The 17128-nt window shown below is 46.1% G+C and overlaps 1 protein-coding gene across 1 annotated transcript in view; it reads left to right on the top strand.

Annotated features, from left to right (window-relative positions):
• MYO16 (myosin XVI) overlaps nucleotides 1–17128 on the top strand; it is a gene marked incomplete at both ends in the record, with an annotated part of 347769 nt that overhangs the window by 65009 nt on the left and 265632 nt on the right. The window contains one exon of the mRNA XM_080928526.1: nucleotides 2693–2836. Coding sequence (XP_080784652.1) covers nucleotides 2693–2836 — 144 coding nt within the window. The remainder of the gene's footprint in view (nucleotides 1–2692; nucleotides 2837–17128) is intronic.

Genomic DNA, 17128 nt, shown 5'->3' with positions numbered 1-17128 from the left:
GTGCATATGTGTGTGAGTGTGTGTGTGAGTGTGTGTGTGCACATGTGTGTGAGTGTGTGTATGTGAGTGTGTGTGAGTGTGTGTATGTGTATGTGTGAGTGTGTGTGTGTGTGTGTGAGTGTGTGAGCGCACATGTTGGGGTTGGGGTGTATACCTGTGAGTGTGAGGTATGACTGAATTTCTGTGGTCCATGTCAGGGATGCCGTTGTGTTAGTGTGTAGATGTGTGTAGTATGTGTGGGGAGCTGCATGCTTGAGAGTGTGAGGTACACTCCTGCCTCTGTGCTGGAGCAGGAGGTCTTGTGTCATCTACCACATTCCATCTGATCGCCATGAGGCAGTTTCTCACCAACCTGGACTACCACTGAACTGGCCAGCAGTCTCTCCCTTTCTTTTCCCCTTCCCCGAGTCCTGGAATTACTGGCATGCACCTGACCTTTTACGTTGGTGCCCCGAATTTGAACTCAGCTCTCCATGCTGGCAATGGAGGCATTCATACGGACTAGCCATCTGTGACACCCCTCAAGGGCATCTTAACCGGTCACTCACACCATCACGGGGTGGAGCAGTGCACAAGAGGAAGGCAAAGGAAGAAATACCTTCATCAGGATCCAATTCCCACTCCACACCGGCTCCTGAGGGACTGAGAATCCCTAAAACTGATGCTTCGGTGGCTGGTGTCCCCGTTCACTGCACCCAGTTCTCAAGTGCTCTAACAGAGACACACTTGACAGGGGACCAGAGACACAGACCTCGCTTGAAGGTGATGCTTTTCCACCAAGCTGCCAACATACTAACTAGCGGCTTCCTCGAACCCTCACAGGATGCTTGAGAATGGCCTCAATGACCTCAAAGTGGGGCAATTTTAGGTTTTACAGTGTTGGATTGTTTATTATTTTGTAGTTTTAGACTTTGAATTTATCTTCACATTTCTGTGATGAGTGAGTGTTTGTGTTTATGGTACAAACTGCAATTGTGTAGTGCACACACACCAAGGTGTCCTAGTGCAAGCCACACAGCTGCAGTTGTGTAGTGCACACACACCAAGGTGTCTTAGTGCAAGCCACAGAGCTGCAGTTGTATAGTGCACACACACCAAGGTGCCCTAGTGCAAACCACACAGCTGCAGTTGGGTAGTGCATACTTGCCCAAGTGTCCTGGTGAAAACCACAGAGCTGCAGTTGTATAGTGCACATATACCAAGGTGTCCTAGTGAAAACCACGCAGCTGCAATTGTGTAGTACACACACACCAAGGTGTCCTAGTGCAAACCACACAGCTGCAGTTGTGTAGTGCACACTTGCCCAGGTGTCCTGGTGAAAACCACACAGCTGCAGTTGTGCAGTGCACACATGCCCAGGTGTCCTGGTGAAAACCACAGAGCTGCAGTTGTATAGTGCACACACACCAAGGTGTCCTAGTGCAAACCACACAGCTACAGTTGTGTAGTGAACACTTGCCCGGGTGTCCTGGTGAAAACCACACAGCTGCAGTTGTGTAGTGAGCACTTGCCCAGGTGTCCTGGTGAAAACCACACAGCTGCAGTTGTGTAGTGAGCACTTGCCCAGGTGTCCTGGTGAAAACCACACAGCTGCAGTTGTGTAGTGAGCACTTGCCCAGGTGTCCTGGTGAAAACCACACAGCTGCAGTTGTGTAGTGAGCACATGCTCAGCTGCCCCATTGAGAGTTACTGAAAGAACATTGCCACTGAGTTCCATTTGAGGTTTCCTCAGATATCAGGCCCCCTATGTGTGCTGATCCATTCCCAAATTCTGATGCGTGTCTCAATAGTTCCTCTGCCTGTGAATCCATATCACACTGGGTTGATCACAACTTTAAGTAAGTCTAGACTCTGGGCGCCTTTAGTCTACAACTCTTTTGTTGCCCATGATCTTGAAGCTTTCTGGTCCTACGCATTAACCTATGACTCTTGCGTTCGGGGTTTGGGTTTGTGCAGATAACACCTGTAGGGATTCTGCTTGCATTTCATTTAATTGTAGACAGACAGAGGAAGAATCAGTTAACTGTTCCTGTTTTCTCTCTCAGTGGCACAGGCTACGTTCCAGTTTCTCCAAGCTTATGAGATGTGGCCACACCAACACCTCATTGCTCTTAGGATTCCAGTCTTACATATCTCTGTTTGTTTTAATCATAAATGTTTCAAAATTCTGAAACTATTCAATTTTAAACCCTAGTTACTAGTGTATAGAAATCTGATTTGTTGCTCTGACCTTATGTCCTACAACTCTGTCATACATATATATTAGGTATTATAATTGTTTTCTATATCCAGATATCTGCAGGTCCTCTGTGAGTAGAATTGAGTTTAATGACCAACACTGTTTGTCATTTGCGATTATACCCACAAGGGCCTTCAGGAGTGACAAGACCATGCAGTCCTACCTGGCCTCCATCTATGGGAAACAATCGGGGGTTTCCTGTACACAATTATTCAGTCTTGTAACCTTCCAGCTTTAAACTATGGTGTTGTTCATCAAATTACTGGTGCTTTAACTTATAAAGTATCTGCCCCTGTTTACTTTCTCATCCCCAATATCTATAGCCAAGTTTCCCCATCAGGCTGACATCTTCCCCTTTTTCTCAGCCTCACTGGAGACAGAGAACACAGTTTGGGCTTCACTTCTCGCATTCTGACTATCATAGCTTGTGTTTCTTTTCTGTATTTCTTTCAGTGTGCCCGCTATGACAATGTCTTCATCGCAGAAGTCCTCATTGACAGGGGTGTCAATGTCAACCATCAGGACGAGGACTTTTGGGCCCCAATGCACATTGCCTGTGCCTGTGACAACCCTGACATTGTCCTGTTGCTCATATTAGTAAGTACATGAATCTAGTTGACCAAGCACTTGAAGACGCAATGACAGATGTATGTTTAATACTATCTCACAATTTATCACACTACTTTTGGGGAAAGCGTGTGTCTATGCCATCATTCATGCCCCAAGAATACAGATACTTAGAAAATAAGTTGTCAATCTCGAGTCTCCTAAAATAACTGATGTTCATGTGATGACAAGCTTTAGAGTAGCCTGCTTTGGTATACATCAGTGTTAATAGAATGCCATGTTTGTTCTCAAGAACGCACATGCAGGCAGCTGCAATTGAACTTTTAAAAACCTGTCTTCTAAGGGGATCATGACTTTGGGAAGGAGCAGAGAAGACACAGCAGAAGTTGGTAGGTGAAGCAGAAATGATGCAGATACAGTACTTATGACATACCCAGCGTGGACTAGCAATAGGAACCATCTCTCTTCCCATGCGTAAATACACATCCCTAGGCAGACTTTCTAAGCTCAGGCAGAGTTCTGGAACTTGATACCCTTGCCAGCCAACATCCCATCCCCCTAGTCTACAATGCCAAAACTTCTAATGGAGGTGCAGGGCAAGAGGCTAGCTTCTTTGTGTGGTCTCCATGGTGACATGTAGCTATGACAGAATTGATGCTGTAGACCTGGGCATCAAGAACAACCCCAAGCTCACACACGACTGCGTCATGGGCTGGAAACACTCACTGTGTGAACCTCTGTGAAGATCCCCCAACTTTGACCAGAGAGACTGTCATTGTGAGAAGTATTTCTTTCAGAACTCCACTAAGGTCTGGAAGCAGCATACCCCAAGGCACATACTTGGAGACTAGAGTAAACCGGGACATGAAAACTGAGGCCTGAGGTTCCGTAGCTCAGATGAGCTACATGGCAGCAAATTCCTTAGGTCTCTCTGAGGCTCCAAGAATGAGGAAATCAATGTGAGGTTTGTGTCCTCTGAAGTTGAATTGCCTCTTCCAAGAAAAATCAATGACCAGTGACATCCATCCCGGTTCTCAGAATAAATGTTTAGAAGAAGGACTCCCTGAAGAAGCATCAAGTCGTCTTAACTCAGGATGGATGTCACATGCTATAGCTAGACTCAGTGCTGGCTCCTGTGCTAAGTGGACAGTTCTTTGTGGCAGTCATCTGCTTTCAATTCGTCCCCCCATTCTTTGAACATGACCCTTGTTTATCCCTGAAACTATCAACAGGTTGCCTCTGTTCTTCCACCCCTCACCTCATCGTGAGTACACACTTGCTTAAATCATGGTTTATTTCTCCACACTCTCGGGAGAAACAATAAGTAATTTTAGCTTTCCACTAAAGAAGTTAAAGAAAGATGAGCATTTAAGCCTAAATCAAGCAGAGGAGAGCTGATGGAATCCAAGCGAGGGGTATAGGTTTGCAAGACTGAGATTCTGTGATCAGGAGAGGGAGGGAGGAAAGCCTTTCAAAGGATACAGAGGAGAATGAAAGAGACCCTTCCCAATGGCCAAGGTTGAGGCAATTGGAGGAACTACCAAAGGCAGTCATAGTAGATTCTAATGTAAGACAGGCAATAATAAATATCTCTGTGCTTATACTTAAAAATAATAAATGGGGTGTTTGCTGCTCTGGTTGGCAGCATGAACCTGAAAGAGCAGGCCTGAAAACGAGGGGGACTGACGTCTCATGCAATGGCCAACTTCATTCAGAGTATCATCTTTCCCCTGGGAGTTAGGAAGAATGTGGAGTATCATGCTCAATCACAAAGACAAGCCACGTGTGGCAAAAGCGTGTTTTTCCCCCACCCCATAGGAACACATGAGTCACAGCAGCTTCATAAACTTACTCCGATCCAGTACCCCTGGGAAGAGCAAGAAAGTATGTTCTAAGAACAGTTGCATGTTTTTGAGGAAGCTGACTTCACAATGCACCTAGCTTTTTTTCTTGGATTTTCTTATAAGCACTCAAAATTCCCTGTGGATCCTCGGATTGTGTTCCAACCAGAGAGAGCGCACAGACATACTGTGTGGATGAATTATGTAAGATCCATGTGGCTTGTCTACTCTCAAGTAGCTGGAGCACAGCATTTCATTCAGATACTGTGGTGTCCCCAGTGAGTGCCTTCTGAAGCTGACAGTGTGGAAAGGATGATTAGGGTGGCTAATCATCACCTGACCTGAACTCCCTCAGAAGTTAAGGTCCATCTCAACAGTGATGAGATGTGTCTGCTTCAGGTGCCCTTGGTGTGACGAGAATGGTAGTTTGTATCTCTGGTGGCCACCAAAACACACAAACCCACAAAGACATGAGAAGTTTTCATGCGATTCCCATCCAAGGGGCACTGCTCATAACACATAGAGGTGTGCCTCTCTCTTCCAAGGTTGTAAAAAAATCAGTGGAAATCTGAGAAACCATAACCCTTCAAAGGAAGCCAAGGGAATAAGGCTAGAGACAACTACAGTGTAGGCTCTGCAGCAGCTCTTGGGGTGAACTAAAGGCAGGCTGCAACCTGGGGAAGGTCGGAGTAACTTAAAAAGATTATAATTCATTATCTGTCATATTCTTTTAAAAATGCTTCCTTTGAAAAGAACTATGCCAGGCTTTCCTAATATTTGAATTCATACTATGTTCACATTGTACCATTTCCTTGTGAGTCTGTGTGTGTGTGTATCTGCACATGTGTGTATGTGCACATATTTGAGCACACACTCAATGCTTAGATTATACAGGTGCATGTCATTTGTTTTTTTTTTTTTTTTTCACAGAGTTTCCTGGGTATTTTCCACATTTTAAAACATTCTAAGCATGAATTCAGTGGTGCATGGTTTCCATACTCAGGTGCTATAATATTTTAGGAATAATTTTTGGCAACTTGGTTTCCACTTCCTCATACTCACAGATGATCATCACTTCATAATTTAAGAAGTCTGCATTTCCAGTGAAATGTAGCATCTCTTTGCACCAGCAGTGAAACAGAATAAGAGAAGTAGGAGTCTGAACCGAAGCAGGCATTGACCACTTGTGGACACTGGAGCAGTGAGTCCCATACCTTTAGGCTGTTAGTTAAAGCATCCCCACATCTCGCACTCTGAGATGGGACTGGTCTCCACCTCGAGGTGTTCCTCATATTGCCATCTTGGGAAGGGTTGAGAAGAGTTACACATCTAGAATCGTGACCTTGAACCCAGTGTGAACGTCCCCGTGGACAGGAGTATGCCATGCACTGTGCCTGCAGTGTGAGTTTGGTCTTGTGGGTGTAACTCAGGGATACATTCCAAATGATGAAATGTCCACTCACAGGTTTCCCTGGTGTGGGATTGCTGCTCCCATGCACCCTCTGTGCTGGTGACACTGTGGTAGAAACAGAAACACCAAGGAACATAAACGGAAGAGTAACTTGATGTGGAAAGTACATGGTTGCCGTGAAGGATGCAATCATGAAGTCTTGAGCAGGGAACCCCCTTTCCAAGAAGGCAGGGCTCACGTGCTAGGATAATACACCAAGTACATCAGGTGCTGTCGGAGAGGAGGGGTCAGTCAGAAAGCAGAGCAGCACATTTGCTGTTGCAAGATGGAGAATAAACGCCAGGTTAGTCCACAGTCTGATGTCTTTGAGTTCAGGGATAGCCCCGTTGGTCGATAGCTACAGCACCGAAAAACCAGGGGTTTTAAACACATCCCGAGCTAGTGGAGTAGCTGCTGTAGCAACTCAGAGAGAACCCAGTGAACACCTAGACCATCAGGAGGCGGAGTGATGGGAAGGGTCTGAACCATGGCACACAATATTCAGGAGGACACATTCTGTCCAGACCTTGGGGACTTGAGGGCAGGTAATGCAGAGATGTGATACGTGTTCCGTTGTGAGTCAGGCAAAGGAGACCTGAAGAAGGTTCTCGGTGCAGAGCAGGCGGCCAGAGGGTGGGGGAATTGACAGCATATGTAGGAAGCCATGTTTGGAAACGGGCCTGGAGTTTTGAGTGAGGGTTATCAGGGTACATAGCTAGGTAGCAATGTGAAAGAGATTTGCCTGGAGACAGAGGAAGGGAATGGTGGGGCCCAGTAGATGCTGTTACCATTACTCGGATATGGAACTAGGAAGGCAATTCAGACGGTACACTGTTAGTTGCTTGTGAGGGCCTGAGCTCAAGCCCAGCACCCACAAGAAAAGCCAGATACGACAGCATGGTCTTGCAATCCAGAGCTGGGGAGAAGAAAGTGCTTGCTGACTCAGCCTAGTCTCCTTGGTAGGTTCCAGGAAAATATGAGCGACCCCACTTTACAACATAAGCAACAAGTGGAAAACATGCTGACTGAACAATGACAGTCTGAGGTTGTTTGACCTCCAAACAAATTGTTCATGTACATAAACACACACACACACACACACACACACACACACACACACAAGCATAGGCATATGTATAAAGACACACATGTGCATACATACATACCATGCCCAAGTAACTACCCAAGTAATTCAAGGATTCTTATAGCATGTTGAAAGAGTATATTTCCTAAAATGCACATTAAAATCCTACCACTCCAAATAATGGGGTACAGATATAGGAATTTGGGGCAATGGTTAGGTCAAGAGGATATCAGCCCCAAGATTAAGATTACAAATAACTAGGTTCCTGGGAGGTAGCCAACCTCTTCCAACTTATAAGGACACATCTGTAAGCCTCACCAGATGTGGTCTCTGCCTGTGCTTTGGTCTTGGAACAGTCTCCAGACAGTACGATTCAGCCACTCTCCACCCCCTGTGTGACAGTCATACACGGGGACAGAATCTGTCACTGGTGCAAACAATTCTCAGCCTTTCATTGCCTCCGAGTCACTGATGAGAGGCAGCTGATGTTTATTTTCCATGGGGGCCCCTAACCAGTGGATTTCCCGGAGGCAGATGGAAAAGTGCGTCTCTGGCTTCTGTCCTCAGAGGAGCAGACATTGAGGGTGGTGCTGCCTGCTGCACAGATCTCACCCCAGGCTTCTGAGTGGAGTCAGGCACTCCTTAACACTGAGGTTCACAGAAACATTCTGTGTGGAAGTGTTTTCAGAGAACACGTTTCAGTATCAGAGCATTGCTTAGATGTATTCACTGTGTGGAGCTCAGAGATGTGAGGCCCAGCACATTACATACTCCACAACTTAGCGTGAAATAACTCTTCTCATTCAGGAACTTGACATCCTTATTCCTATTCCAATATTACATATATATATATATATATATATATATATATATATATATATATATATATATATCAACTGCCACATTTGGGTATTTTAATATTAATAGGAATATGGTACAGGGTAATTTATGTGTTAGCTGTTTTATCGTGTTCCATGGAGACATGATGAAGCCTGCTCCTTATTAAATTATTTAATTTGGAAAGCCGAAGCCAGGCCGTGCTGAGTGAACCCCCTGTGGCAGATTTTACAGACTGTCTCCTCTGAATCAATACAGCGATATCAAAACCTTCAGAAGATTTCTGCTGTCTGGGCTGAACAAGCATGTCTCAGAATTCTGTGTGACAGTAAGCACAGTACCAGTGGCCCTTTTGTGGATGTGGGGGCAGAACACATTTACAGAGTCACATGCAGACACACACATGCAAATACAGAGAAACACATACAGACATTCACACATGTACACACATGTGCTCGGACGCGAGCATGCTCACACACACACACACACACACACACACACACACACACACACACACACTGTTGCATGACCTGCCTTTCCATATCTTGACTGTCTTGTCTTGATCACATGTCAGTCTGTTATGCAAGTCAAATCCTTGGTCAGTCATTACACAACCCAGGAAGAAAGCAATGGCTACTGCATTCAGAAGCTGGAGTGGAAATTTAGGAACCGTTGCATAAAGGGATCAGGGTTGGCAGCGTCTGAGAAATGCAAACCGAGCTCAACTCATAGAGAAAAAACGCAAAAGCAGAATATTGTAGTGTTTAGCAGACGCGCCTTTGTAGTCTTTCATGTTGCAACTGAAGACTTCCATAGAAGGTTAGGTGCCATGAGTCAGGTGGGAAAATGCACGGTATAACACACATGGAGAATATGTATTTTAGCTTCAAAAAAATCAATTAAAAACTAAGTGGTATCAAATAAAGTAAGTTATCATTAAGCATTTTTCTGTCAGCCAAGAAGAAGCAGATACATACTAAATCTGTAACTTGAATTTCCAGCAGAAACAGAAGTGAGGAGCTGCTGGGTAAGATAGTCAGTGTGACTACCCAGTCCACGGCAGACGTGGTTCAGAAATGTAAAGAAAAGCCAGAGTGGCTGTGGGGGCCTCTGGAGCAGGTGTCCTCACACACAGAGCTGTCTACGGGCACTGCGTGCAAGTCTGATGTTTTCAGAACGAGTCCTGTAGCTGCCTCGTCATCCACAGTGAGACTGTGTCCACCTGTATGTGATCACTAAAGCAGTTAACACAAGCAGAGCCACAGAGGAGGATGCCATGGCCTCTCCAGGCTAAGACTGTCCTACCAAGGCCTTTACAGGCCATGCCTGGAGCTCACTGCCAACTCAGACCTGCCCAGGGCATGTGGACAAGGTGTCTTCTATCTTACCCTAGGGGCTCCCATATGCAGATCCACCCCAGGGCTACATCACTGATAGAGTAAGCAAGGCTATCACGTAGACCTGGCAGGGAGGCCTTAAACCTCCCAGCACACTGGACCATAAAATATAGTTCAAAGCTGATGGAGCAAGGATGCCTGTGAGAGTATAAAGGGCGCCCAGTGGATCGATCAATAGAGTATTTTCTCTGGTCATCTGAGCAGAGATTAATAGAGGGACAATAAATTATGATCAAATACTGGAGCACTTCATTCAGGGAAGAGGTACAGAGTCAGCAGGACTGAAAGCGTTACTTCCATAGTCCCTGGGAGCAGGATGGCCTACTTTCAAGGTGAGAACACGCATACCTTTAGTTCAACCGTTCTAGATGTGCTCACGCCAGGAGGATGTCAGGCGGGAGATTGTGAGGACTGGTCGTCTCCAGGCTCACGTTTGTCTGCAGCACAATACTGACCCCATTTCTGTAACCGCTGCTTTCTCACACTAACGCCCGATGCCCAGGAGTGCCATTTGGTAATGTCGCTGAACTGTTGCTGTAAAGCATTAGCGTCTTTAATTCTGCCCCGTATTGTTAAAACATCTATTCATCCTCAGCTGAGAACAGCAGCTGGAAGAGCCCAAGAGGAGCTCGGGGTGTACAGGTGAATTCAGAATTTGAAATTGGGCAGTAAGAGTTATTTAAGTTGTTCAAGAGAAAGCTGTGGTTGGTCCTAGGGCCAGCCTGCGTAATTTAACAAACCCTGTCACATACTAAGGTGTATATAAAGGGAGTTGGTGTGTAGCTGATCAAGCATTTACTTAATGGGGAAAGGCCATTGGGCTGGAGAAATGGCTCAGCAGTTAAGAGCACTGGCTGCTCTTCCAGAGGTCCTGAGTTCAATTCCCAGCAACCACATGGTGGCTCACAACCATCTGTAATGGGGATCTGATGCCCTTTTCTGTCTACCCTGCAGGTATACATGCAAATGAGGAAAGGCCATGGGTTCTGTCCCCAACACTCAAAAATAAATAAATAAATAAAAACCCAAAAGACACAACATTCTTTATTAAAACCGCTACAAGTTAGACACCGCTCACTTCAGAGTCTGACAGAAACTGGGAAATAAGGTTTCTACACCTCCCCTGGGTCATCCTGTGTGGTGCACGGGTTCATTTATTAGTATTTAGTGCACTAAAGTATTTCTACAAATGATTTCCATGTTGGCCAATATCAGAGCTTTTGACTGTGGTGAACTCACTGCTGGGAACTTTGAAGCTGAAACACAGATCCTATTTCAGGGCTAGACAGGCAGCTCTGGGCCACAGCATGCACCAGACATCTGAGACTTGCCCTGCCCTGTTGCATTAAATAATAATAAAAACAGAAAAGGCACATGCCATGCTAGCCTTCTACTCTCTGTCCCCAGAGGTCTCTCCTTCTCTGCCCCATGCAGAGTCCACCTATCCCAAGGCTCCCTTGCTGCAGACTCTGCTCAGTCACAATTCCCAGTAACCCTGTAAAATTAAAACTCTTGAGGCTTGTAATTTATCAGTCAGATTTATATCAGTAAGTTCTCACCCCACAAAACGTCCACAGAATAAACTCAGAGCCTGTTGATATTGATATGAACTGTCCACCTAGATAAGACAGATTGTCCTGTAATTGTCCGTCCCTTACAAGATATTCACAGCTACCTGTGGCTATTTAAAGCCACTGGAATCTGGGTTGTCCTCTTCCTCCATCTTCTTTACTTCCCCTGGAGACCTAAATCTTACCAGGGGGCCTCTAGTTCCTTCTACCCCAAAATCTCTCCCAAAAGGCCTCAAGCCTCTTCTCTCTCTCTCTCTCTCTCTCTCTCTCTCTCTCTCTCTCTCTCTCTCTCTCTCTCTCTCTCTCTCTTTTCTCTCTCTCTCTCTGCCCTTCCCCACTCCGACCTGGAAGTCCCACCTACTTCCCACCCAGTGATTGGTCCCCTGAAATCTTTATTCATCCTATACAACCTGGGGCACATCATGAAATAAAAAGATGGTAGTCTCTGAGTGACAGCTGTTGGAGTGAGTGACACAGAGGTGACGAGTTTAGACGTGACATCACAGTCTGTGGCCTTCACCTTGCTTTCAAGAGGGGCAGGGTTTAAGAACATTTCCATGTCCAGGATTTAAGAAAGATGGCTCAGTATGTAAAGGAACTTACCGCCAAGCCTAAAGATCTGAGTGTGATCCCCAAGACCCCTCGTGGTGAACTGAGGAAACTTAATACCACCTGACCCAAACATACACACAGAGACACAGACAGACAGACAGACAGACTGCGGCATGCATGTATGCAGCAAGAAATAAGTGTTTATATCTATATACATCTATATGTATATAATGCATAACATGTACATATAGATGTATATATAATGTACAATAATATACACATATATGTATGTATGTCATTCATACATATATATTTGCATATGTATAGACACAGTAGATAATCTGTATGTGAAGGGCCATGCATTCCTAGTAGGACATGTTAACACTAGGGTTCCTGGAAACTCTGCCCCCACCCCACCCCCACCCCCTAGAAGCACAAGAGTGGCTGGCAGTGAACCCAGAGACAGAGACAGAGAGTCATATTTGCATGTGAAGGCAACAGAAGCCAGCAGGAAATCAGATCAGCCCAGGAAATGTGGACCCTAAAAATGGAAAGAGCATTTGAAAAGTAAGCCAATTATGAACTATCTTTGGGGAAGCAGTGGGCTGCAAAGACAGAGAAAAGCAGCCAGGTTTGCAAGGAAAACCAGGCGTGTGCTGTGGTGAAGGCGGGGGAGGGGGAGGCTATATTTCTGGGAGTCCTTACCCAGTCAAATGGAGAAAACCACACCCATCCCTCCTGCAAGGGGAAAGACCAGATTATACTGTGGCTTCTTTTACTTATGTATGTAAACATGATTGAGTAGAAGATTAAATCACAAATAAGATACTTTTAAAGTCTTTGAGCATTTAGTTACTACGTGTACATTTGCAAATGTACATGAGTGTGTCTCTCGGTGTGTATTTGAAGACCAGAGGACAACTTTGCGTGCTGGGTTTTCTTCTTCCTCCACGTGGGTTCCAGGGATGTGACTCGGGTTGAAGGCTTGGCAGCAAGTGCCCCCAGCCCTGACCCATTATTTCCAAGCAAAGGAAGATGTGACCCATAGGTTCTGGCACCTTGGGACACTAGGGAGAAGTCATATATTCAGGCTGTTGGTGTAGCCAGCCAGTGAACTGAGAGACAGAAAATGTCAACCTCCCAAACCTTGGGTTTGTTTGTAAATCTGGAAAAGGCTGTATTTTCTCTGGCCAAGTATGGACCCTTCAGATCAGCCAGACGTGTTTAATAAAGGCTGATTTGGACAATAATTAAATAAGTGATTAATGAGTTTGGGGTACTGGCTGGTTTCATGCAAGGCCTTGTACATTAAACATTGACCAAGTACCTACGTGGGTTGCACACAAAGCTTCCCCCAGAGGGCATGCCAGGCTTTCTAGGGTGGGCGGCGTAGGTGACAGGAGACTGAGCTGCGTTTCCTGTACAGCTCAGCTCCCCACTGTCCTCCCTCATAACCCTTTCCTCAGAAACACGTTCTTAATAGGCTTTTCTTGTAAAACTATTTCTTTTAATTGGCTAGCCGACCTTTAATTATATTCTGACTATTAATTGATTCAAATGTCACTCCGGCTTGCTCCCCAGACAACCGTTAAGGGGTCTAAATTCCTTCTCACCTTTGCATTTAGGAGACTTGAGACTTGCTAGGGGCATGTCAGCGGGGCTCTGGGCAGTCACCTCCAAGATAGTTCTGTTCCGTATTTATTTTCAAAAGACATGCTCCATTGAAACGTAACACAATTTATTGGAGAAAGGTGGGAAATTCCACCCAAACGCAAGGGATAACATTTTAGATAAAGAGCTGTGTCACAGGGAGGTGACAGTACAGTGCCAGTGTCCCCACCCCAGGATATGTAGAGAAATCACCAAATCTATGTACCTGTGTACAGCTTCAGAGATGTAGGCTTCTTGTTTACTTCACGACTAGGTGGAGGTTTTGTTTTAGGTTATTTATGGTTTGAAGTAGATTTATTTCTTTATGCTCTCAATCTAAGTGTCCCTTCCTCTGTTCCTCTCAGTCCCTCCCCCCACACCTCCCTCTTTTGCCATACTTACTCTTCCATTTACCCTCAGAAAAGGGCAGACCTCCTAGGGCTATCTGTCACATACCACTGTATAACAAGCTACAATGAAGCTAGCCACAAACCTTCCTATCAAAGATGGATGAGGAAACCCAGCACGAGAGGATAGGGTCCCAAAAGCAAACAAAGAGTCCGAGATGGTTTCACACCCACTGCTAAGATTCCCACAAGAGCACCAAGCTGCAGGATCTTAATGTACATGCAAATGACCCAGCTTAGACCCACTAGGCTCCACGGTTGCTGCTTGAGTCTCTGTGAACCCCCGTGATCTCTGCCTGTTTAATTCTGTGGGCCATGTTCTCATAGTGGACAACCTGGAGGGAGGTTTTTATTGTGTGTGAGAGAGAGGAGAACAGTCGAGGCACCTGGAAGAATCCAGAGTCAGAGAGAAGCTGACTGGTCTCTTGGGAGCAGAGAGAAGCAAAGAACAGTAGATAATTGTAGGATAAGGAAGGCAGGGGAGAAACCTTGCCCATTGTATGGAGATCAATGGGCATCTGTGTATAGGGAAACCTGGGACCTGTAGCAGCCTGGGAGCATACTAGAGGAGAAGGGCCAGGGTGCTAGTGTGGCTGTGAGTGGGGGACCGAAGGAACATGGAAGGCAGCATGGGTTTGATATGCAAGATATATACATCAGTGGAGAGCCATACCTCCCTTCTGCCAGGGGCAAAGCAAAGGACTGCTTTCAGCAGATGGGATCTTGTTCCACAAGTTTTTGAAGGAATGCTGGCCGTTTTCCTAACCACTAGGAACCATTTCTGTGGGCCAGGCTGCAGTTTCCAAGCATGTGTGGTCTTGAGGCCTAACAGAAGCCTTTTGGGTATCTTGAGGGTGAGGGTGTGGCCAGCCTCACAGCAGAGGGTCCTTCTCCTTTCCAGTTCCATCCACCACACAGAACTGACTGCTAGCATCAGCTGCAAACATTCGAACTGCAGTCTCCTCCCTCAGGGCGCGGGCTCTGCTCTCTCAGTGAGTCCTGAAGTAAGATACCCTAACTCGGCAGCTTCCAGCAAGGAGTGAAGGCCAAGGATGTTCTCCCTTATTCTCTGCAGCCCTGAAAATTTCCTCCCATAGCATGGTTTTTTACTATTAGGCGGTTTTGTGACATAAATGGTGCTCCGTAAGCCACACATCTCTTCTTTTACTGATTGCTTTATTGCTGTGTCGTATCTCATTGTACAGGATCCCTGTCTGCTGTACTGGTTCCGGTTCCTGTCAATACGACAGGACGACTTCCAATGCAACCCAAGGGAGGCAAGGTTTATTCTGGCTCAGGGTTTGAAGGGACAGAGACCTTCATTTCTGGGGAAACACGGGGCAGACCCCAAGGAGATCAGAGTGTGTGTCAAGGACTCCCTATCTCTTCACAGCTCACTGTAAGAGGAGGCAAAGAGGACACAGGAAATAAAAACCCCACATCCTGTAAGGACCCCTCACCAGAGTTACTCACTTCCTTCAATTAAGCTCCATCTTCTAAAGGTCCTATACTTTTCCCAAACAGCTGGGAGGAAAGCATTCAAACATCAGCGGGGCGGGGGCGATTTTACCTCCTTAATGGTTTTGCATTTTACCAGTTCCTGGTTCTGACAAGACCCCATCATTTTTAAAGGATGGTTCACATCCCAGTGGAAGCCCTTAAATCCCTGCAACAGCTAAGGTGCTTATTAGCACACCAAAGGGATGGATGCACGCCTTTCTCTCAGCTCTGCCAGTACCTGGCACACCCTGCCCCCTTACCCCCATACTCCAGCTTACCCTACAGCCATTTTGACTATACCACTTTCTTGGTGTCCTTCCTGCTCACTTGCTCTCCTAACCTGCCTTCCTATTCTTCCTGCTCCTCTTCCCTCTCTCCTCTCAGGGCCTGCTCGCTCAGCCTGCTGGCAGCTCAGCCTGCTGGCAAGGTCCAGTCTGGGATCTTGCAAAGGCCTCTTATGCTCTGGGTGAATCTATAATGAACGTTCCCCAAGCTTTAGGAACCTGCATCTCCTCCTTCCCCTTTCTCTCCTTTTCCATTCAGGCACATCAATGGTTCCCTTCTAACCTTCCTTCCTGTTTACGATGTGACTTTTCCAGTTTTTAACATCCATCTTCTGCTAAATACTCACACTGGCTCCTACTGAGTTTTCTTCTTCGGTCTGGGAGATCAGGTGGAGACCTCTGTCCTCACAGCCCACGGGAACACCCTCCCTTTACCACTGTAGCAAACTGTCCTGTGAGTCTCTGGAGATGTCATTAGGATGACTGGCTGCACACCACACGCCTGCACACCACACACCACTCACACCCAATCCCTTGCAGTCCTGAGGACTATTTTCCTTCTCTTGCATGCTTTGTACCGTGGTAATGAGGGCACATGTAAATATTTATGTCTCCCCAAGTAGTTACCACTGACCTAAGGAGCTTTCACAGGGGAAGCTGTAAAACCCTGTTCCAATATAACCCAACTGCTGGAACATTTTTAAATGGCCACAGTTAGGGCTCTTAATTTTTATTGCCATAAAAATTTGTAAGTGTTAAATTCTCAAAGCACATTTTAATCACAATAAAAGTTCAGTTCATGGCTCCTTAATGAATAAGAGAGCCACCCAACTCTATTATGAGCTGTACTATCTGCCAAAAACCTAGACTCTGGAGAAGAACTACATGCTTCTAATTTTCTCTTCATAAACAATGTCAGCCATGGGCAATGATTGCTAGAAATGAAAGATGCGGTCCATGATGCTTTTAGGCCTCAGAAATCACTGTAGAGTGAACCAAGGGTCAGGGTGTGGCCAGCCCCAGGTCAGAGAGTCCTACCTCCCCAGCCCTGCCCCTCACAGCAGTGGCCAGACAGGGCTGACTGCTAGCTTTAGTATTGAAGGCTCTGACTGTAGCCTGGGGCTCTGGCATCTCTCTGAGCCTAATTAGGAGATGGTCACAAAAGTGGGAGACTTGGGGGCAGAGCCTCAGGTTTCCATTTAGTTATTCAAGAGTAATTTGGGGTGGGTGGGGTGCCGGATAGCTGGAGCTGATGTACGGAGCCCCGACTACTCTCGCAGAAGATGCAGATTCGGTTTCCAGAGCCCACAGGGCAGCTCACAGCCATCTGTAACTCTGGTTCCAGGGAAACTAATCTCCTCATCTGTCTGGGGGGAGCATGTTTACAACATAGCAAAGATCTGAAAGATCTGTCAACAGAAAAAAAAATACTATGACTGTTATCAGGAAAGTGCTTGGACAGATGTTTGTGAAAGAAGCACAGATGGCCACAGTACAGTTTCACGGGGTCACAGCCAAGCCTGGCCACACCCACCTTCAGGACACCTTTAGTCCCAATACTCTGTGATTGACTCCGAGGCCTGCCTGATGCACACAGTGAGATTCAGGCTGGTCAGAGTTACATGATAGACGGTGTCTAAAACAAAGAGGAGGAGGAGGAGGAGGAAAGGAAGGAAACAAAGAAAGGAAAAGAAAGAAGAAACAAACAAACAAACAAACAAAAAAAAAGAAAAACTAAAGACACACACT

Source organism: Micromys minutus, assembly GCF_963924665.1.
Source record: "Micromys minutus genome assembly, chromosome: 14".
Taxonomy (NCBI): Eukaryota; Metazoa; Chordata; class Mammalia; order Rodentia; family Muridae; genus Micromys; species Micromys minutus.
The sequence above is the reverse complement of the archived record's forward strand: the minus strand, read 5'-3'. Positions and strand labels throughout refer to the sequence as shown.